This window comes from Leptodactylus fuscus, chromosome 7 (assembly GCF_031893055.1).
Source record: "Leptodactylus fuscus isolate aLepFus1 chromosome 7, aLepFus1.hap2, whole genome shotgun sequence".
NCBI classification, from domain to species: domain Eukaryota; kingdom Metazoa; phylum Chordata; class Amphibia; order Anura; family Leptodactylidae; genus Leptodactylus; species Leptodactylus fuscus.
The window spans coordinates 113,762,162-113,785,820 of NC_134271.1; the positions used below are offsets into that span (position 1 = coordinate 113,762,162).

Here is a 23,659-nt window from a genome sequence, read left to right on the forward strand (position 1 = left end):
TGGTAGAGGTGAGAGGCTTAGACAGGGTTCGGGGGATATTGTCACTCCTTAGGGAGAGACCACCATATAGGTGTGTGGAGACTTGTTAAGCCTTTAGCACTCCACTTTGCAAGGAACTATGGGAAGAATATGCAAATCCGCCTTCCATGATGTAATTAGGAAGACAGTTGCTGCCTCATTGTTGCAAACCAATAGAGGGCGCTCACTGGAATGTGCAAGCCTGTCTTAAGACAGGATTCCAGTGAAATAACCCAATAATGGCTGCTCCCTTTAGCCTCATGCCCGACCTTCCAAGAGGCCTTTGCATATTCTTCCCATAGTTCCTTGCAAAGTGGAGTGCTAAAGGCTTAACAAGTCTCCACACACCTATATGGTGGTCTCTCCCTAAGGAGTGACAATATCCCCCGAACCCTGTCTAAGCCTCTCACCTCTACCAGGTTATAGTCCTCTCTACATCGGGCTGATGAGATCCAACCAGATCGAAACAGCTGTCCTCGATTGAGAGACTATAACCTGGTAATAATCCCAGCGTCATTGCTAAACAAAGGCCTCTTGGAAGGTCGGGCATGAGGCTAAAGGGAGCAGCCATTATTGGGTTATTTCACTGGAATCCTGTCTTAAGACAGGCTTGCACATTCCAGTGAGCGCCCTCTATTGGTTTGCAACAATGAGGCAGCAACTGTCTTCCTAATTACATCATGGAAGGCGGATTTGCATATTCTTCCCATAGTTCCTTGCAAAGTGGAGTGCTAAAGGCTTAACAAGTCTCCACACACCTATATGGTGGTCTCTCCCTAAGGAGTGACAATATCCCCCGCAGCATGAAGGTAGGAATTTGACACATCATATAAATATTATTAGGCTAGATTCACTTCGGTGCTGGGCTCTCCATTGTATGGACTTCATACGGGTAGTTTCACACAATTATTTGTGACCCTGGAAAAACCGGCCCTAATTGACACTTAGGAAGGCTGCTTACAAAGATGTCCTTAACTAATACAAAGCTGGATTTGGTCAGGTATATATCTTACCTCCTAAATTGTCAGAGATGCTTAGTTGTGGCATACACATGTACAGCTAAAACATCTGTAGCATAACTAAGGCTGGAGGCAGAGCAGTGTGCAGGGGGCTGTGCGGTAGGAGAATGGGGTCCCCCCATGGGTGCATACTACAGACTGGCTAATATATTCCCTACTACAAAATGACAGGGAGTCTAATCTGATGCAATATGCTATAAGTATATGATTCAAGGAAAGAAAAAGCCTTGTTTATACGGCATCTGATGGAAGATACCATTTGAACAAACAAGACCTCTGTATACATTCGGAGGTATATGAAGGTACGGTAGGTGTGTCCTATTGAGGCTCTATATTAAAACAGAGCTGCAATATAACAGTATGCATAAAGCCTTACTTGAAGGGTGAAGGTGGCAGTGCATAGACGTCTTTAAGCTGGCCATAAGTTAGTCATTTCAAAGAGATGTTTTCTGAATGAGGATAGTCTTCTCAGTGATGTTGTGGACTGGTAAGATCTAGGGTATGGGGAGGTTTGGAGGGGGTATGGAACAGTGTGAAACATACAATAAATGTCTTTTGTGGGAAGACCCCTTTAAAAACAAGTCAGTCAGATGATTTAGCCCTACCAAATGACTTCCAGCATCATATCTGCATATATCTTTTTTCACTTTTTACAGCATCTTTGTTCCAGATCAAAGCAACATTTATTCAGTATACAAAATTATGTTGGACTTGACACAAAGGCGGCCTGACAAGTGCTCTGGGACTCACATACAAGGAAATAAAACGGTCTGATGACGCATGTAGAAAATACAGAAAGTATTTTTTTACTAGCATGGACTTCCTCCATATTCCAGCAGACTGCCATTATAGGAGTAAGAATGAAGCATTCGCCTAGTATGCAGCAGACAGATATTCATGTCTTTCATGAGCACATTATCACACGTGTAGACAGATGAAGACTTTCCATACATCCCTTCATTCATTCCTTTCACAGTAAACTCCCCAGCGCACCTGAGAAGAATAGGTGTATGGGAGATGTGCCAAGTCATTGTGATGGGAGCCATTCGTGTAACCTAGGCCGAGCACAGGCAGGCGTGTCAGTGCCCTCCAGCAACTGCAAAGCAAGCTCAAGCTTTCACAAGACACGTTGTGCAAAACCGCACATTCATTTCTGTCTAAGAACAACCACTAACTATATCATTCTGTTATGACTGACTCATTTCCTTTCCAGGCAAAAGAAGAACAGGGTGACACACAATCCGGGCCCAAATCATAACTCACCACCTAAAAACAAACTGATTTCCCAATAAGCACACAACACTAAAGGCACAATATTTTCACAGTGAAGTCAACAAAGAAACCATTTCCTTACAGCCAGGAGGGGCACAGAAAACAAATCCTTTTTTGGCTGCTCCTAAGTCTTGAGGTAGAATATAAAAAGAGAGAAAGCAGTGGGCAGCCATTGTCTGCAGCTCCTGACAGGGACACTTGTGGCCCCTACTATGTGACTGGGTGCTATGCAATCCTGCCATTCAGATTGGAGAGAGGACTTGCTTCAGTAAGGTCACAGAGTAAAGATAAGTGGGCACAGAAGTCGGATGACTTAAAGGGGTTGTCCCATCACAAGGATCCTATCTATACTGCTTGTTAATGTGAATGTAAGACTTTTCCTAAATACATTGCTTCAGCAAAACTGCTTTGTTTGTCCACTATCTTACTTTATTCATTTTTTTTTTTTTTTTTTACACATCCGTTGACTTATCTGGTCATAAGTCAAGTGATGTATCTGCCTCCTCTGAGGGGGGAGGGAGAGGAGGGGGGGGGGTAGTTTACCCTTCGAGGGGAAGGGGCTGCCAATACAGACCCGGCATCCGCTGTAATAGAGAGGTGGATGCCGGGGATGGTTAGACGCCGGCACAGATGCCTGCAACATCGCTATGCTCCTGCCCTGCATGAAAAAACTGTTCTACAACTGTAAAAGAGCAAGGCTATATTAGTATATGACTCTCAGAGCATGGAGATCACAGACTACCCTTAGTATGCTGGTAGGGACATGGGGAACATTAATAAAAATAGCCCATAGCAGAACACACATGCCCAAAACCACTTTATACCCCTTAGGAAGCTGGTTGGCGATTCGTGTTGGGTTTTAGACCCAGATCCCTATTTTATTCACAGAGGGGTAACACTTATATTACATGGATGCGATGCAATATCTTGTACGCCAACGTATATTTGATTTATTTTATGTATACTTTGTAAAAATACCTTGTGATTAGGGATCTGGGTTGACCCTATAGCTTGCGGGCTGCCTTCAAATTTATGTAAGTATTGTTATGTATTCTAAGAGTTTTTAATACACATTTAAAAAAAATAAAATATTAATATACTCTTATGGGACTTTGTGGATAATTTTTGGCCATAGACTCACTCTTTCATTGGTGTTTATATGGTTCAAGTGTATTTCAGACTGATTTTGGCGATGAAAATGCATTTAACTCAATGAAATCAGCCTGTAGTTTGGCCTCCAATTTCCCATTTACTTTCATAGCTTGAACTTGGTAGATGTATGCATGAAATTTAAAGAGTCCTTCATGTCCTCAGAGATGAGCCGTTCTATATACCGCTAGAGAGCTGATGGTGCACTGAATTCAGCACACGGTCAGCTTTGCTGGTATGCCTTCCTACATTGTCCATCAGGTGAGCCTTACAGCTCAGTGTCATTGCTGGGCTGTGAGGAGCGCCCCCTAACAGTACTCTTCCATCACCTTGTACTGCCGGGGGGAGGAGGGGGGGGGGGGCAATCCTCCTGAAAGGCCTGTTCTTCTGACAATGGAGAGATTTTGGTGCAAAACTAACGGCAAAGATATCTCCAGAACCCCTGGGCACATACCGGTAATGCTGGGTTCTGGCCGTGAGCGCTTTATGCTCTGCACGGCGAAACTGTTATTTTTTTTTTAAACCGGGCACAGAGTACTGCATGTCTGACTCTGTGTCCGGTTTTAAAAAAACGGTTTCAGGGCAACACGGTGGCTCAGTGGCCTTGTAGCTCTGGGGTCCTGGGTTCGAATCCTGCCAGGAACAACAGCTGCAAGGAGTTTGTATGTTCTCCCCGTGTTTGCGTGGATTTCCTCCTATTCTACAAAGGCATACTGATAGGAGAAAAAAAATTTACTTTGTTAAACCTATATGGCGCTCACAACCTACACACAAAAAAAAAAAAAAAAAAAGAAAAAACGGTTTTGCCGCGGAGAGCATAAAACGCTCACCGGCGCTCACGGCCGGACACTTTTCAAACCCATTCATTATGGGTTTGAAAGATGCCGGCAGGTTTCCGTCTCCTGCTCTGTTTTGTGCAGAAAACGGAAACCTTCAGAACGGAGTCCCAGGCGCAGATGTGAACGAGCCCTAAAGCTGCGATGAATTCACTGCACTGTCAGCTTTCTAATGGTATATAATACCAATGATCTCTGAGGACATGGATGGTCCTCTAAGATCTAATACTTTATACATCATGTGGGGATAAGTCATCAATATTAACTCAATGGGAAGATGACAGCTCCACATTCACCTGTTTAAAGAGACCCAATCATTTGGATAAGTGCTGCACCCTCTACTTACTAAGCACTGCCCTACGTATTGTATAGCGGCTATGCTTTGTACTGAAAGCTCAGCCCTGTTCACTTGAATGGGACTAAGCAGCAAACAGGCCACATGACCAAAGAACATGAAGTTACATGGCCTGAGGAGAGGAGAGATTCTCTCTATTAGGGGGTCCTGCGTATCAAGTTACTACTGATCTAATATTGATGACCCATCCTAAGGACAGGTCTTAAAAATTTTAGTACCAGAAAATCCCTTTGATCATGTCAGAGATCAGCTCTGCCCACTCTCATCCTGGCAAAAAAGATATGAAATGGTTTCCATCTTATTTGTTCCCCAAATGCATCCTGTGCTGATGAATGACCCACTGTAAGGTTATATTCTTAGTTACTGATGGTCTGCAGATGACTAAGTACACATAGCAGTAAGCCCTGTCATATCCAGTATAGCTTATGCATGCAGTCTTATTATGGCTTTGTACAGGAGCCATATACTGAGTGCCTGAGCAAGAATCGAACCGTGCTCTGGGAAATCAGTGAAGTCTTTCCCAAGGCCATTCCCTGGCACTAAATATATAGCTCATAAGCGGAGCCATAATATGGTCAGGCCCATGAGAAAACGCATTCTCAGATATTACAAAACTGCTTCTACATTTCACATTTCTTTCATTATGTACCCATTTTCCCAACAAGTAGAATTCACTTAGTAATACTTTAGTCATTCCTTATTAGGGGATGTTCACACGACAGAATCTGTTCAGGAATAGAGATAAGCGAGTAGTGAAATATTCGAGATTTGATATTCGTTTTGAGTAGATACTACTCGATCGAATATCGAATCCCATTACAGTCTATGGGAAAAAATGCTTGTTTCATGGGAAACCACTATTCGGCTAAAGGAGAGTCACCAAGTCCACGAGTAGGAGGAGAGTGTTTAGGAAGAGCAAAGTGCAGTTAAAGCGCACGGACCCCATAGATTAACAGGTCCATGCGCTTTAACTGCACAGCGCTTGCAGTTGCGCTGATATTCCCTTCGGGGGGGGGGGAGGACGGGAGGAAAGCGCTAATGTGAACTTACTCGTTCTGCAGAACCAGCATTGATTGGCCAAATTCTATACAGTGTATAGCATTTGGCCAATCATCGCTGGTTCTGCAGCAGGCTCTTCTTTGCTAGTTGGGAGAGCTGGCAGCTTTCAGTTATGCGGGAGAGGAATGCATTGACCAGCGTTGATTGGCCGGAGGCTCAGCTGTGAGGAGGCGGAGTCTAAGATCGGACCAAAGCAATCTCCATTGTGGTCCGATCTTAGACTCCGCCTCGTCACAGGCGAGCCTCCGGCAGAACCAGCGTTGATTGGTCGAATGCTATACACTGTATAGCATTCGGCCAATCAACGCTGGTCAATGCATTCTTCTCCCACATAACCGAAAGCTGCCAGCTCTCCCAACTAGCAAAGAAGATCCTGCTGCAGAACCAGCTGTGATTTGCCAAATAATACACACTGTATAGCATTCGGCCAATTAATGCTGGTTCTGAATCGAATCTTTACTGCGAATAGGAGTAGTATTCGAACAAGCACGAGTATTTCGAATACCGTAGTATTCTATCAAATACCTACTTGATCGAATACTACTCGCTCATCTCTATTCAGGAATATGAAGCTAATTTTTTCTGCTTGACCATATTCCACATTCATTGCAATGGGAGAAACTATCCATATGAATATACCCTTAGGTGGGAGCTTTATCTACAGTTGAGAAACATCCCTTTCTCAAAGTCATGTACACAGCCAAGTGTGCAGCCTTAGGCTCTTCCAATGCTGTATTTACCAATTTTCTATAGAACAGACTGTATAAAAATATTGGAACGGAGCTCGGGCCGCATACTATGTAATGGCATTCTCTAGTTCTCATGAATAGACTGCAGGCAGGAAGGGATGGTACTGTCTCTAGGTACCCAAGTGAGGATGTGCTGAAGCATCATGGGATTGACACACGAGAAAGAGAAATCTAAAAACCAAGATGGTGTCTGATCAGACTTGAGGCAAGGCTAAGAGTCAGTGATATAGATGCAGTGTACATAAAAGTGTGACAATGAGGCAAGTGGTTCAGAGATGGAAGGAAGTGTTTTCGTTGGACTGCTTCTTTAAACTCAATACCCCCTTATAGCTAAAAACCACCTAACATTCTATATATCGACATTTGTATGCTCATACCCAACAAAGGGAAAAAGAAAATAAATTCCCCTTATCAAGTACGGTGAAAGACAATTTCCTACTTCATGGAACTTGGAGGAATGGATTTATCTCTGGAAAGCAAAATGCATTTCACAAGCTGAGACTCATTTCTGAAAGGTTTCCTGGCGACTAGATTTAACAATGGCCTGCTATGAATGGAGATTAAAAACAATAGTTACAGCTGTTCAGACTGCTAGGAAGTCTACATGTAATATGGCCAGAGTTGTGCTTCAGGGGAAGAAGAAAAAAAACACGGCACTCCGCTTGTTTGTTACACAGATGCCGTGAGGAAGCCAAAAGACTGCAAATTCCAGACAACAATACAGTCCCTTTTATTTCACACATTTACAAGGTAGCGCTGAATCACCGAGTCTAGCATGTTCTTTAGAAGAATAAACAAAAACGGGCAGCTGCCATATTTTTTGTTTCATCACAGGAATAGAAAGACATGGTGAACCCCAATGACTTAACAAGCACACTGGGGACCTGTCATGGTAGCGGTCATATTGGGAGGAATAGCACTGTATGTTCTGTGGTACTTCAAGGAGGCTCCATCCAAGATCCAAGCCGTTCACTTTAGATACCAGTCAGCTGGTCCCTTCAAGTTTCACAGGTTTAACAGAGAACAGTCCAATGTGAATGGAGAACTGTTTTTTTTGTTTTTAAATAAAGACATAGCCCAAAAGTGAATGTCACATAAGAGCTCATGCACACAGAGCCTGTACAGCAAGAAATGGCGCTGCATGTTATTTATTCAACAGTGAATGGCGGTCGGACAATTTTTTTTAATTTTTTTCTTAAACTAAGTGTATATGTTTTTAAGAAAACAAAACCACCCCTAACCCCCCCCCCCCCCCCACACACACACACACACAGGTTGTGTGTGGTACTGCAACATATTCATAGATTGTAAGCCCTTCTGGGCAGGGCCCTCTACCCCACTGTGCCAGTCGGTCACTGTTAGTATCATATCTGTTTGTACATTTTGTGTACTGTATGTGAGCCCTCAAATGTAAAGCACCATGGAATTAATGGTGTTGTATAAATAAATTATAATAATAGCCACATACTCCTCAATAAAGCAAAGTTTCAATTAATAGGTACAGTCCATTACGTGTTCTAATCCTGGATGAGCCCTTTAAGATAATGTAATTTACAGCAACCCCCAAGTAGGAGGGCCCTATTGTTGATTTATATTTATTAAAAAACAAAAAAACAAAAAAAACAAAACACACAGCTGCCTGAATAGTTATGTTCGGTCCTGGAATTTATTAACTAATAAACCGGAACATTTTAACATTTTAGAATTTTACTTCTCTATAAACTGCATTGCTGGTGAATTACAGCACTAGCTATGATGACAGATTTTCCCATGACTTAACACTTCCCTGTATGGATCATTATGTGAAGCTATGTGCTTTGCAAGGCAAACATTTTAGGCTGCTTACATGCCACATTTACGCCTCCACTGGGCTTTGTCAGAGGTATGTGTTTAACTACCCAAAAACAGCACATAAATGTATGCCGTGACATCCCCTCACTTTAACAGGGGTCAACAGAACACAAAGGACTGAACGTTGGACTGCATTTGATCTGCATTCAATGAATGTCAGTCTTTTTACATGGCAAGACCTGCGCTAGAATTTTATGAAAATGTCACTCCCCCCCCCCCCCCTTATTGTTCTTGGTCCAGCAGGGTGCTGCTGGTAAATGAAGAAGAAAGGAGGAGAAATCATTTTGCTTCCTCATGCCACATGACAGTGCAAGAAGCACCTGAAGGAGAAGCATCCGAAACTGTAACCAGGGCTGTGGAGTAAGTAGGCAAGACCACCGACTCCTTCACAAAAGGCTGACAGCCATGGTCAGTCAGAAGCAGTAAAGATATTCTATAAAAAAAAAAACCAAAAAGTGCTCACAGTGCTCGTCCATAGACGAGTATTATCTGGAGGGGAGGGGGGCATCCTCCCCGCTCAGACTGTACAGCGCGATAGGCGCTGCTGTGGAGAAGGACGTTCCTGACTGACTGTCAGGAACGCCCTTCTGACTGTGAAGAGCTACGGTACCGGACCGATAGTGCTTTACCCGGGGCACAGATTGGGAAAGCCGACAGTGCGCTGAATTCAGCACCCTGTTGGCTTTCCAGCAGTATATGGAACTGCCTGTGCCCAATCTGATGAAAGATCCTCTTTAATAAATTTTACTATACTTTATTTCATGGAGAAAATTGTGCACTGCAGTTTTCCACAATGAACAAATGGAAAGCATGAAAGATGCCGAGAGTATTGTCCTGCAAGCAGCACTTTTCTCTCCGCATTTTCCATGCAGAAACTGAGTGGAAAGCACATGGACCCAATTATAGTGTATGGTGTCCACAGGTTTCCTTAGGAATCCACTTTTTTTTTATACGGATAAGGTTTCCATTCGGGGGTCCTCAAACAGACTCCCCAAACGGAAACCCATGTGCAGATGTGAACAGGACCTTCTATGGAATGATGTGCGGAAGGAAGACTAGGGAAACCAAGTGCTATTATCACAACCAAAAACTCTCCCGAAGAGAAATGGTTAGGGTCCAGACATCTGTAAGAAAACAGTGGAACCGCACACTCATATATTGGATTGAGGTGCAAACAGAAAATGGGTCCTCCGACCCTGTCAGTATCCAAAAAAGAAATGATCTGCTGCACACTCTTGATTCAGTGATGAATAGACAAATATATTTATGTGAAGGTAACACAGGTTGATGCACCATGGAAAAAATGGTATTTAGTTATAAATGAAAAATTGATCCAATGTTAAGCAGGGACATTTCGGTTTAATGACCTTCATCATGCCAGATCTATGTGTGAAGTACAACGAGCCTCCTTCTTTCTTTTATGGTCCAGACATCTGTCCCCTGCTGTATAGCAGATATAGGATCAGACAAACATGACTCCTTCGTTTTAAAGGCTGCACTACACCTGTCCATAGGTTGTGCTCGCCTCATTCACGTCTACAAAGCTGAGCTGCAGTGTCAAGGAGTAGACAGGAATGTTTTTCTAATCCTACACAACCTATAAGATTCTCGGAAAGGAGATAACTGTCTGGCAGTCACATCCGTAAAATAAATGTATATATATTTTCGATCTCTAGTCAAATACAGTGGGAGAACAACTTCCCATCCACTCCTGGGTGTGGAGACACATTTGATCAAATCTATTCCCATAAAGCAGTGGTCTCCAGCTGTTAAATAACTCTCACATGTCCTAACAGCTGCCATCAGGGCATGGTCATAGCTTCATAAGAGCTGGCGAGTCGCAGGGTTAAGACTGCTGCTGTAGAATATGATCATCTCATATCCAGTCACAAATAGAAACATATAAAACTAATGTGTGTGGTCATTTGTAACAATCATTCTACACCCTGTAACACATAGCAGGACAGATTCACTTGTACTATCTACTAGTACTAGTTCACACGGGGGCAGGGAGGCGGATTTTGACAGCAGATTTCGCCTCAAAATCCGCCTCCATACAATGGTGGTCTATGGAGACCACTAGCGAGACCAGAAGTGAGCTGCCCTTCCTTCAGGCGGCTTCCGCCTGGCGGCAGCAACCTCCGGAGTCGGCCCATTCATTTGAGCAGACTCCAGAGGGGGAAGCCGCGACTGCGACGGTTGTGGTAGGTGGGTTTTGACCCGAGAGTGATGCAGCTCTCCGCGTCACTCTCGGTGCCAAAATCTGATTCCCCCCCCCCCTCCGTGTGCATGAGCCCAAGTTACACAGGGCAAACGTACACTAAACTTGGTGCAGGGTGTCAAAACTTGAAGTCACCCTCTGACCATAAAACCACACGCCTTTCTGCACAAGTCGTAAACACCTCGAACATATTTCAGAAATTTGGTGCAAAACACGTTATACAGCTTTTTGGTGCAAATTATGTCAGAATTCTGGTGCATTTTACTTGATAAATCTCCCCCAGTGTCATTGTAGAAAACATTACCTTCACCCGTAACCACTGCATGATAAAAGTCAGGCTCTGTTTCTGCAGAACAGATCTTGTATGCAGTTATTATAACATAATAGACATGACTCATCCATATTCTGCTGGAACATCATAAAGTCCTCGATGTAGAGAGAAACACCAGTGTCTAAAATATCTCTGGAGATGCAGGAATATTCCCTACATGTGCAGAAAGTCGCTCATACTAGAAGAGAACTTACCATTACTCATGTAAGAGGATCCAACCCAACTAACCTATAACCTCTCTCAGTCAATAGGCTACAGTAAGAGAGGTGTCAAGAGCGCCAACGTTCTCTGGGATCACACAGGGCATAGACTAGTAGGCCTAACCATGACAACCCTGCCTGTGGCTAATCCACCATAATGTACATATGCAGCATAGTAGATGAGATATATCCATATACAGTATATATGAACATACTGAGAAAAATAGGCCCACACAAAGTCATCTGTTTAACAATGCAGCAGGTATTACCACGGGCTTTTCACCACTCAACCAGGCATGCGTGTGTATGGAGGAATAGTAGGCAATAAATACTTCTTAATAGCTTAACATTCTTCTGGAGTGTATGACCACCAGGCTCCAAGTTCAACTTTTTTTTGGCTTGAAACAAAGTGACGATTTATGTAAGGCCTGCGGACACATGCAAAGATGGCCGGCTATACAAGACTCTGTACTTACTGGTAGAAGAGCTTTATTTTTCAATCATTACAAGTCGATAAATCCACTCTGTAACAAAACCTAATGGATTCCTGATTTAGGTTTCTATACACAGCTAAAGATAAATAGATTTTCCTGCTGACAGACTCCCTATAAATGTGACTATAGTAGAACTGCAACCTGCAAGTTGCCATAACTGTGACAAGTCTCACAATTCAGCAAGGTTCATTTCTAACAACTTTCACCCTTATCAATACAGACCGTGCTACACTACGGTCTTTGGTCATGCGATATACAGCCAAAGTCACTGTAAAGCGCTAACCTGGAACAGCGAGTGACACAAAGATCTGGCCTTACAACCTGTGGTTTCCATTTATCCACAGCTTGTGCACCCATTGCAGCAGAAAAGCATTGCAGCCTTTACTGAAACTAGTCGCAGCTTGCCCAGTAACTTACATACTTCTAGTCATTCTCCAGAACAGTCTCCTCTAAACGCCAGAAAAATAGGGTTGTTTTTTCTCTCCATTGCAACATTCTCTCAAAATACCACAAAAGAGGTTGGCTTAGGGTCTGGTCACACAGTTTTTTTGCCAGCGGATTTTGACGCGAAATCCGCCTGCAAAAAAATCTCCCATTCATTGCTATGGGAGCTGCTAGCTTTTTTTTCCGCTATTGGAAATAAAAAAGCGACATGGCCTATCTTCAGGTGGATTCTGCCTGGAAAAAACCCACTGAAGTCGATGGGAGGCAGAAAAACCGCAACGTGTTTTTTTTTTTTTTTACGCGCTTTTTGTAAAAAACCCCTATCATTTTTCAAAGAGTAGTTTCCAGATCCATACACTGTGCAGGAGCAAGGTAAACCAAAAACGTCTCAAAAAATGCTCCAAAAACACCTCATGTAAAAAACTGCATCAAAAAAAGTTTCCTGAAATTCCTGAAGCAAATTTTTTCAGCTGCCAAAAAAACTCTGTGTAAACATACACTTAAAGGGAATGTGTCTTCAGAAAAATCAAATATTGTTTAACTCGTGTAAAATATATATATTTTTTTTCGTGTTACCAGCTATATTTATACAAATCCTGCAATTCCACCCAACTTGGCCCAACTTCCACACTTGCTTGTTACATGCTTACACTGTCTTAAAAAAAAAAAAAAAAAAAAAAAAAAAGGAGGCGCTCTAGGTACATATGTCAACTCTTAGGCTAGGTTCACATCTGCACCTGACCTCTGTGCAGGCGTTCCGTTCACCTCTCTGCATTTTTTGCCCTTTTTAGACGGAAACCGAACGGAAACCACACGGACCCCATTATAGTCTATGGCAGTGATGGCGAACCTTTTTGAGACCGAGTGCCTAAACTGCAACCCAAAACCAAATAAATTATCACGGAGTGCCAACACGGCAATTTAACCTTAAAACTCTGTGGGTCCACAATTGCGGACCCACAAATTACAGTCATGTGACTGGGGCTTTACAGATCTTGTACTGAAAGGTAAAGGTCTCTGCATTCTGTACTTTTAAACAATTAATTTTCACTATTTACATCGCACAGGATCTGTTTTATAGTTTACCGTGCAATGTTATTACATCCTGTACTAATTTCACGTCTGCTATAAAACAAATACTGTGTGATATACATAGTGAGGGGACCCCACACAGTACAATCTGCCCCTCAGTGGCCCCCCCACACAGTACAATCTGCCCCTCAGTGGCCCCCCACACAGTACAATCTGGCCCACAGTGGCCCCCACACAGGATTATACCTGTATACTCCACAGTAGCCCCCTCCCACACAGCATGAACTGGTCCACAGTAGCCCCCTCCCACAGAGCATGAAAGATCCACAGTAGCAGCATAAAATGGTCCACAGTAGCCCCCTACCCGCACAGCATGAAAGTCTACAGTAGCCCCCTCCCACACAACATGAAAGGTCCACAGTAGCCCCCTCCCATACAGCATAAAATGGTCCACAGTAGCCCCCTACCCACACAGCATGAAAGTCTACAGTAGCCCCCTCCTACACAACATGAAATGTCTACCGTTGCCCCCCTCCCCTGACAGTGCAAACAAACACAATATAGTTACCTGAAGAGCTGCCGGGTGTTCTCTCTTCTGTTCACTGCGCGCGCTGATGACTTACGTCATCACGCCCGCGCTTGTTCAGAGGTCACACTCTGTAGTCAGTGTAGGCCGCGTAGTACGCGTGGCCTACACTGAGCTACACTGACAGCTTTCAGCTGGATGCGCATTTGCACAACCAGCTGAAGGCAGCGATCGCTCACTAACGGGGAATCCTGCATCGGATTCGCCGTTAGTGAGCGATCAGGGCGACAGCACGCGTGCCAGCAGAGGGGGCTCTGCGTGCCCTCTCTGGCACGCGTGCCATAGGTTCGCCATCACTGGTCTATGGGGTCCTTGGGTTTCATAAGGTAACTGCTTTTTTTATGCAGATTAGGTTCCCCCCCCGATTTAGGACCCCCGAACGGAAACCGGTGCACAAATGTGAACCAAGCCATAATCATATGTCTGATCTTTCTCTACTCTTCCTGTTTGGCGAAGTAGAGTGGGACGAGTCACATGATCCAGAATGGATGCGCCAAACCATATCATGGCCACATGGCACAGTATGCACAGCAAACAGATAAATGGCTTTGTGGTTCCTTCTCCTTAATATTACAAATAATTTAAAACGTGACAAAATGGGTTGTATAGAAATGACTACAAGTGCAATTATTCCATGTTAATTTTTAACAATAACCTATAATCAGGATATGAGAGATAAGATAACAGATCAGATCAGAGGTGGCTAACATCCGGGGGCCCCAGCTGAACACTATTTAGCCTAATTTAATGACGTCCGTGCAATAATATTACAACCTCTTTCTATAGAAGTGAATGAGTTGAGGCTGTAAATACATTACATAGAAACAGACAGTGCTCAATTTAAACAGTGAAGATGTCATCAGCAGAAATTAACTAATTAGTCCCATCATGATAAGTGGTGGCATATCACAAGGATATACTATCACTGACCAGTGACAATCTCTAGAACCTCTCCTGACCTTAAAGGTGAAGTAGTGCTAAGTTAGCGCTATCCCCCTACAATATTTTACCTGCACATAGGGGCTCCTGGTCACTTACTATGCCGGGAACTCCAGCACAGGCTCTTGTTTCTTTCATCAGAGAGGACTCCATTAAAAACTACTACTGAAGCTGTGCACAAAGATACTGAACAAGTATTAAGTTTTACTAGATGGAATTTCCAATAACGAAGGAGCCCAGACAATTGATCAGTGGCTCATGGGTCAGGTCCTCTAAAGATGGAACAATGTACTATCTGCTGGACCGAGCGCACACAGAGAAATACAAGCCAACAGGGCTTATTGTAACGTTATCGGAAATGTACAGTTATATTTATAGCAAGAAAACAAGAGCGGACCGTGAAGCATATAACCCAGTTCCTTTCTGGTAGTGAGTCACGGTGATGTCAACATAACATTCCAAAGAGGTGACATGTTGTAGAAAGTGTATTCCAATTTGTTACCTACCAGCAGATTGTTAAGGAGACACAAATGTAAACAATTCAAGAGTATCCGCAGTCAGGGAGATGTCTAAAGGTTAAATCTGCTGTTTAAAGAAAACCTGACACATTGAACATACAATGTGATCTATCAGCAGAAGGGTATGGAGCACACTGGTATACAGGGTTGTAAAAGATAACTTGCAATGTAGTACTCCAGGACTAGGAGTCCAGTGGGTGGCCCTAAAGGATTGGTAAAAAGAAGACTGACAAACATTCAATGTAATCTAAGTCACTAGTATGTGTTGTGCCACAGTCTGACACCAGATACTGCACAGATCAGCTGACCTGGAAGCTACAACAGTGGATGGGGAGTACAAGCAGGAAAGTAATAGGTGCAGAGCAGCAGATCTGTCCACTGCATAGCAGCTAAGCTCATATAATGTGAATAGGAGCAGAGCTACTACAGCTTCCGAAACCAGGACGCAAGTGGATCAGCTTATCTGTGCAAGGTTCAGGTGTCAGGCCCAACAGATCAGATACTGTGTGAGTAGGTCTTCAGTATGAAATATGCACGTAGGAAACCCCCTTTAAACACATCAGTCCCCATAGGAAAAAAAAAAAAAGATACGGCATGGAGAAATTACTATAAATCATGAGAACCAAATATGCACTCTGCGAGACCTCTCAGCAATGATGCAAAAACAAGGAGGACCATTGCCTATAGCAACCAGTAAGGGACATAAAAAACAAAAACTGGTATCTAAGGGCAACTATTCATTCCGTCTCTTGCACCACTTTGAAATATATAATCCATTATTATCTACCTAGGTCTTCACTAACAAGGAAAGCTAGGATAGCAAAAAAAAAAAAAATATATGATATCAAGCATATACTGGACAAAAAAAAAAAAAAAAGCTACTGTACATAGAAACATTTCCAAGCTCCTGGAAGTTCATTTTGGATCAATGCCCGCATTTGGTTCCAATTTTCTCACATCATATAAACAAATGGCTAGTTCACCTGATGTCCACATTGACTTCTAGTAAGGCGAGGATAAAAAAAAAAAAAAAATTGTCCGAACAGCGATAACCGACAGACCTCATTATAGTCTATGGGGGTCTGAGGGTAACTGCTCATTTAGCGGATGGACTTTCTGTGCTTCAGTGGACACAAATGATGGAGAGCCCAGTCAATGGCTACATGCACACAAACATGTGCGGGGCAATGAGAAAATGGCACTGATGGTATATGGAGAATATCATATACCATACCACTGAGATTAAGGTGGCAATAGGAGGCAAAGAATGTGAGCAGATCCATTTAGGACAATGGTGACAGTGTCTGTGAAATATGTTGGTATTATAGGGAACACCTCTAGAAATGGTTTGGGAATGATTTCCCTGCTTTGTCCTCATGTGATATTTTAGAAGTTGTTCCATCAACATTTCTCAACAGGGCAAACACTAGCAGAACTGAAAGATTACAAGAAAATCCTGCTTAGCAGCTCGAGAACACCCCATGACCAGTCTCCAACAATACACCAGGGCTTCTCAACCTTCTCAAGCAAAATACTCCCTAGTGAGTAAACGTTCCATCCCAGAGACCCCATAGTAGAGATCAGTTAGAAACGGTAACACAATCAAGCTTCATTCGGAGAATCCATCAGCAGTTCTGTCCTATCTGATGGCAAGGACATAATTATTACTTCCATGTGAAGGAGGGAACAACATATTTTGGGATTACCATGTCTCTTTTGACATAGATGAATGCTTTTTGTATGTGTCACACCTCTTTCTGTGATGTAGATATGAAACGTACTGGCATGTGAAGTGCCCACATCACATATAAAATGACTAAGAATCCAGCAAATGTAGGAGCACTGCACCAGGCCCAGGAGATGTCCCCAATCTTCTGGGATTCCAGGAGGTCATCCTTGGCTTCAGGGAGAATTTACAAGTATGAATAATGTCCCCTTAGTGCCCCACACGCTGTATAATTCCCCCTCCCCACAGTATTTTGCCCTCTTACTGCACCCACAAAGAGCGAGCAATGGATTCTTACTCACTTCCAGCAGCACCAGTAATGCCAATGAGCCTCGTCTTCCTAAAGTAGACCATGCATGTAAAATAACAGGATCTTTTCCAACCTCCCAATTCACATACACATAGGGAAGAGAAAAACACACTACTGCACGACTCTTCGGGGGACATCGGTATACACAGCACACTCTATATACAAACATAGATCTATTTATTTTCCCCAACTGTACCATCAGCCTATCACAAATGTGAATTGTACATAAGCAAGATATCCAAAGCAGTATTTAACTCAACAAGATGTCAAACACTATGAACAAAAAAAAAAAAAAAAAAAAGCACAGTAGGTCAAACGTCACCATTATTGTTTTACTTCAGACAACCAGTACTTACAAATAGCCTCAAACAATGTGGAGAGCTTCTAGTTTCACCATGTACTTAGGAGTGGAGCTGTGGAATGTGTCCCATAATCGCCACCTATCACCTATACATGTCTAATCACTGAGAGTCTCTCTGGGACAGTCAAGTACAGTGCTAAGATGTCTTTATCAGACCTTAGAACAGGCACAAGAAACACATCGGACCAGTACTTGGGATTTAGGAGAACCAAGACACTACATCTATTCATAGTCCCTACTAAAAGGTACAACCTGGGACCGACAAAGGTGTAGGAGTGTAGAGAGAACCTATTGTGGGACTGTGGTGGGATGGCGGTAGCACACACAGATATATATTGGTTACATTACTGCAACATAAAACTTTATCACTAAAGTCAACATAAAGCAATGAAACCTGGTTGGAAAAATGTTTTTTTAGGATTTTTTTTGTCTTTGTGATAAGATATACTGCAGCAGTTTAACTCTGCTACATCTGTATATTTTTTTTTCTTAATAAACTAATTTTTCCAGTGTATTCACACACACAAAGGTTGGGCTGAATGCAAACTCCCCTGACTAAGTCACAGTACAAAATATTTTTTTCCATATGTTCTCGGCTGTACAGAAAAAAAAGTGGAACATCTGCACATTGTAAATATATCCTAAACGTACAATGACATTGCAGAGCCTGCGCCTCAAAATAGGAGGGGCACAAGGAACCTCACTGATGAAAAGTGTCTGAGATAAAGTGTCCATGTTTGTTACATCAAACACTAAGATTCCGGCCTCTCTGTTAACAGTGATCTGATACGTTGCTATTGGAAACACGTGAATAAAATGGTTTTATACATGAGGAACATTAGTCTTTACAATAGGCCTTCTTCAATGTAAAAAAAAAAATAAAAAAAATTAAGGCTGGGGCCTCAGCTTTAAGCGGGTTTTCCAGGACTTCTATACTGATGATCTGCCCTTACAACAGGTCACCAATAAGTGGTTGTGATGGACCAACAGCTAAGACTGCCGCCAACCAGCTGTTTGAAGAAGCCCAGATCTTCTGCGGTCTCTTTCCTATGACAACAACATCACGTTAATCAGTCACATGGTAGGGCAGCAGCTCAGTCCCATGCAAATTAACAGAGATGACTTGCAATACCAAGCACAGCTCTACACAATGCACAGCACTGTACTTGATATTCACTAAGAGGTTACTGCACTTACCCGAATGCTTTGGTCTCTTCAACCAGCTGATCGGTGTGGGGCTCTGGTGTGGAGTTCTACTTATTACATATTGATGACCTATCTTTAGGATAGGTCATCAATATGTAAATCCCAATAAACTGAAAATATTATAAAAATATTATCATAATTTATGTGCATATCATAGACCCTGCCCTCATAGTCCTTTAAAGATGTATACAATGACACGGAGAATGATGAAACGTCAAAATGTCAAGTCCTGATTGGCCGCTGTGGTCATGTGATATTCACGCTACTGATTATTCATCTTCATAGCTTAATTAAAATAACTGTTCATTAATATTTACTATCGTCTGTCCCTCTTAGAGCAGGAAACGTAGCAGCCTCCTGGACATGATGACAGCTGACAGGCCATGTGACATCACATCCAATGCTGCCGTTTAGTGGGCAGCTATTTTAGGTATATGCCCAGCTTCACTGGAAAACTAAAGACTTGCCAGCATAGCAATCCAAAACATATTCACATTAGTTCATAGACTACCTGATTTCTTGATATTATAGCACCAGTAGCATTCAGTTTAGGGTGACATGTGTCTTTGTGGTCACACTGGTACAACTGCTCCAGCACAGTGAGTTACAACACCGGGGTCCTGGGTTCAAACCCAACCAATGACATAATTTACACCACATTTGTATGTTCTCCCTCCACCTACTTCAAAAACACACCGACAGGATAATTTGGAACTTAGATTGTGATCCTCAATGGGGACCGTACCTGTACGGCACTACAGAATACATTGGTGGTGTAAAACTGAATAATCACAGTCACTTTCAATACTGCTACAGCAGAAAGCCTATTTGACACTTCTGCTGGTACCATAAGACTGTAGCTTATTAGTTGCTGGGAAACAACAAATTCAAGCATGCCTGAACGAGTAGATGTTGCCTTTGCATGCTGGGAGATGTAGTTGCGCAACACCTGGAAGGCCACAGACTGAAGGAGTAACATTGCGTCAAAAACCATTACCCCTCTGGGCATTGTTGTATTTATGTTATTGCTACGTGACAACTAATACACCTTCTAAGCACCAACCGTGATATAAATGACAACAATACAATCTGATAACACAGCCCTCCAAACACAGGTCAGCAAAATACCTGCTGCCAACATTAAAACAATGTGTGTGTGTGTGTGTGTGGCATAGTAATGCCCATGGGCACAAAGATTTCCAAAGAAAATCTGCCCAATCTGATGTGGTTGAAGATCCCATATTGATGCAGTTGCATATACGTGATCCTCTATCAGCTGTTACAGATCTACATGCTGTATAATACCGTACCTGACATTAGATTACATTATAACACACACATACTGTAGTATCAGCTTACTGGTGTACCCTAGGTTACGTATATATGTGTATATATATCTCCTTATATTATACTGATGGAGACAAGGACAGCTCCCCTGGAGACAGTGAGGTGCCCACATTCCAGCAGTGCCCACCACAGCCTGGCAGTGCCTCACACTAAGGGGCTCCACTATAAGGCAAGGCCTGCAGAGCACACAAGATGGAGGAGGCAGGAGATACATACTCACCATGTACAGGGTGAAGGGGAAGCAGAGCAAGAAGAGCCATATGTAGAGGTGCAGGGTGTTGACAAAGGTGCTCTGGTGAGGGTCGTAGTACCAGCCCCCGGTGATGGAAGCCCAGACTCCCTGCCGGAGGATTTGCAGCGTCTGAGACCCCATGGTCCTCCGTCACCTCCCCCGGGCCGTCGCCGCCTTCACCTTCCCGTCCGCAAAAGAATAGGGACACAACGACGGGAGAAAGGCCCGGGCGGCCTCACGGCGGCCATTTTATCTCCTCTCACCCCCGGAGGAAGCTCGGGTCCTCCAGCGACGAGCGGCCTTAGCCTTCAGCGCTCGTTCCCCCTTCTGGATAACCATAGAGTGCCGTATAGAACGTCTCTTACAGCTACTCGTGGAACGGTTATCGCCACCTAGCGGCTACTCCTAGGATTGCAGCAACTCCTCCTATGGGATACACAAATACACCAGAAGTAATTGGAGTTTATGTCACCAGCATTTATTACAGGGTAAAAGTCACCATGTCTCAGCCAAGAGGCCATAACTGTGATGTTCAAGTGCTGTGTTTGATTGACCAGTAGCCATGACAAATATCTACCCCAATATCAACAATTTCTAGTTAATGATTAGAAAACTGGCTATCAAGCACAGTAGTGGTAAGTTTTGGTTAGGTTATAAAAGCGTCTAGCTGGCATGGTTACATTATACTTAGAGATAAGCGAACGCTGTTCGGAACAGCCGTTCCAAACAGCACACTCACAGCACGCTTCCATAGAAATGAATGGAAGCGGCCGGTATGCGGGGGGTTAAGCAGCCGGCAAGACGGAAACCCTGTCCGCCTAAAAAGCAGTTACACACGTAAAGCCACAGATCCCATAGATTATAATGGCTTTGATGGGTTTTTACTTCGCAATTTGCAGCGAATTTATACAATTTTATATATTTAAGTGGAATTGGGGATAAGTGGCGCAACGCTAATGGGAACCTAGTGTTACTATGTTTATTATCTCTGTTCTGTGACATCAGTTTATTATCCATGTGGTGTGACATCACTTTGTTAATTATGTCTATACTGTGACATCATTTTTTTTTATTCCTGTACTGTGACATTACTGTGTTCAGTATCTTTACACTGTTAGGCCTGGTTCACATCTGCATTCGGTATTGCGATTGGGGAGTCCGCTTGGGCCCCCCCCGAATGGAATACCGAACGCATTGACAAATGGTTAGCTAGACCCTATAGACTATAATGGGGTCCGTGTGTTTCCGCGTGGTGCCCGTACGAGTCATGCGGAGAATAAAGTAGTTCATGAAGTACTTTTCTCTCTGTATGTTCTGTGCGGACAGCCCACAGAAAACACCCCACAGAAAACACACGGACCCCATTATAGTCTATGGGGTCCGTGTGCTTTCTTAGCTAACCGCTTGTCAATACGTTCAGTGTTACATTCGGGGAGTCGCCAGGCAGACTCCCCGAACGGAATACCGAACGCAGATGTGAACCAGGCCTGCAATTGCTATTTTTATTATCCCTGTACTGTGACATCATTATGATTATTATCCCAGTGCTGTGACATCACTGTGTTAATTATCTCTAATCTCTTCATTATGACATCACAATGCTTATTATTTTTTTTATTATGACTTTACTGGGTATATTATTTCTGTGATTTGACATCACTGTGTTTTTTATATCCAGTACTATGACATCAGTGTGTTTATTTTGCCAGTACTATAGCGTAGAAAGATCCCACTGTAGGAGGTTCTGTTGTTAAACATAAGTTTATTGGTATATTGTGGTACATGTAGGATTGCAAAGTACAAATATTGTGACGTTTTGGCTATTTTAGCCTTCTTCAGACTCTACAAACAGATATACAAAATAGTGAACAATAAGATTAAATACAAAGTGGTGAGTAATAAGATCAAACAAAGTGCAGTAAATACAGTATAATGTATTCAAATAAAGATTACCAATGTTTGGTATAATACAACAAAATAATTATACAGTCACATAAGTGTGTTACATTGAGGGAGGGAGGTTTAAGGTCACAACAAACCCATGAAAAATCCATACTTACGGCATAGAGTTCATTGGCATATAGTGCATCTGTATTTTCCCTGTAACAAGTCATCATTATTAGAGATGAAAAAACCAACGTGTATCATATCAATCAATATTCCACATTATTTATTTTTTATGACAACTAACAAATGGAGATTTGTATCGAGCAAACTATGGCTGTTTCATTTTACTATGCAGTCTCAGGCCCAGGGCAGGTGACAAAGACAAAAAAAAACAAATCATACCCACCTGCCTTTTCCTCTTTTGTGTCTCCTTACAGAACTCTCCTGGTGATGTCATCCACCTGGGTCACCACTGAGGCCTGTGATTGAGCCACTAACTTGGACATGCTGAGCATCATGACACTTGGCATGCCCATGTCACTGCTGAGCCTCGATCACAATATATTTTGCACTTTGACTTTACTGTGCTTATTATCTTTGCACTTTGAGATCACTATGCTTATTATGCCTGTACTAAGCACATCACTGTGTTAGTTATCCCTGTACTGTGACAACAGTGCATGCAGTGGCGTAACTACCACCATCGCAGCGGTAGCAGCTGCCACAGGGCTCGGGACATTAGGGGCCCGGTGACAGCTGCTACTGCTGCTATCATTATTCTCGGAGGTCTTTTCGGACCCCCGAGTATAATGATCGGGGACCCCTGTTGGTGGAATACTTTCCACCAACAGGGGGCCCCGAAGCTGCAGCAACGGCTGAGACAGGAGCTGCAGCTCTGGCTCCTGTCAGCGCTTCAGGAAGATCTCCCTCTCTCCCCCCTCCCTTTCTCTGCTGTCCTCTGCCCACCAATGAGAGGAGGAGGCGGGGCTTATCCCTTCCGTCCTGCACAGAAGAGAAGAGGAAGAAGCTGCTCCAGGAAAATGAAACTAAAGCTACACAGGTACGTACTGGGGTTACTATACATGAGTCCCCCTGCGAACTTCCGGTTGGCACATGCGCAATGGAAGGGCGGCAAGAAGACTTCCTGTTCCTTAGTGAATTAACCAGGGCTGGGTATGTACTTCAGGGTATGGTCCTCGGGTTACGACGAGCCTGCTGCAGAACCTCATTTTCTGAATGCTATACAGTGTATAGCATTCGGCAAATGAAGGCTGATTGTGTAGCAGGCTCGTCCTTGCTACGAGCAGGTAAGTATGCTGTTACCAGTTGACTTTTTCTCATTGAAATGAATAGACCAGCGTTGATTGGCCAGTTGCCAGTGATTTGGCCAATCAACGCTGGTTCTGCCAGAGGCTCGTCTGAGGAGGCGGAGTCTAACATCGGACTATTCATTCCAATGAGAAAAACTCTTGCCTGCCCGTGGCAAGGACGTGCCTGCTGCAGAATCAGTGTTCATT

The 23,659-nt window shown here is 43.3% G+C and overlaps 1 protein-coding gene across 5 annotated transcripts in view; it reads right to left on the bottom strand.

Moving 5' to 3' along the window:
• The window catches only part of PCNX1 (pecanex 1), a 75,931-nt gene extending 55,339 nt beyond the window's left edge, over window positions 1-20,592 (bottom strand). For all 5 annotated transcript variants that reach the window (XM_075282863.1, XM_075282862.1, XM_075282861.1 and 2 more), the window contains exon 1: window positions 20,244-20,592. In XM_075282863.1, coding sequence (XP_075138964.1) covers window positions 20,244-20,396 — 153 coding nt within the window. In that variant the 5' untranslated portion in view covers window positions 20,397-20,592. The remainder of the gene's footprint in view (window positions 1-20,243) is intronic.
• Window positions 20,593-23,659: the final 3,067 nt, after the last annotated feature.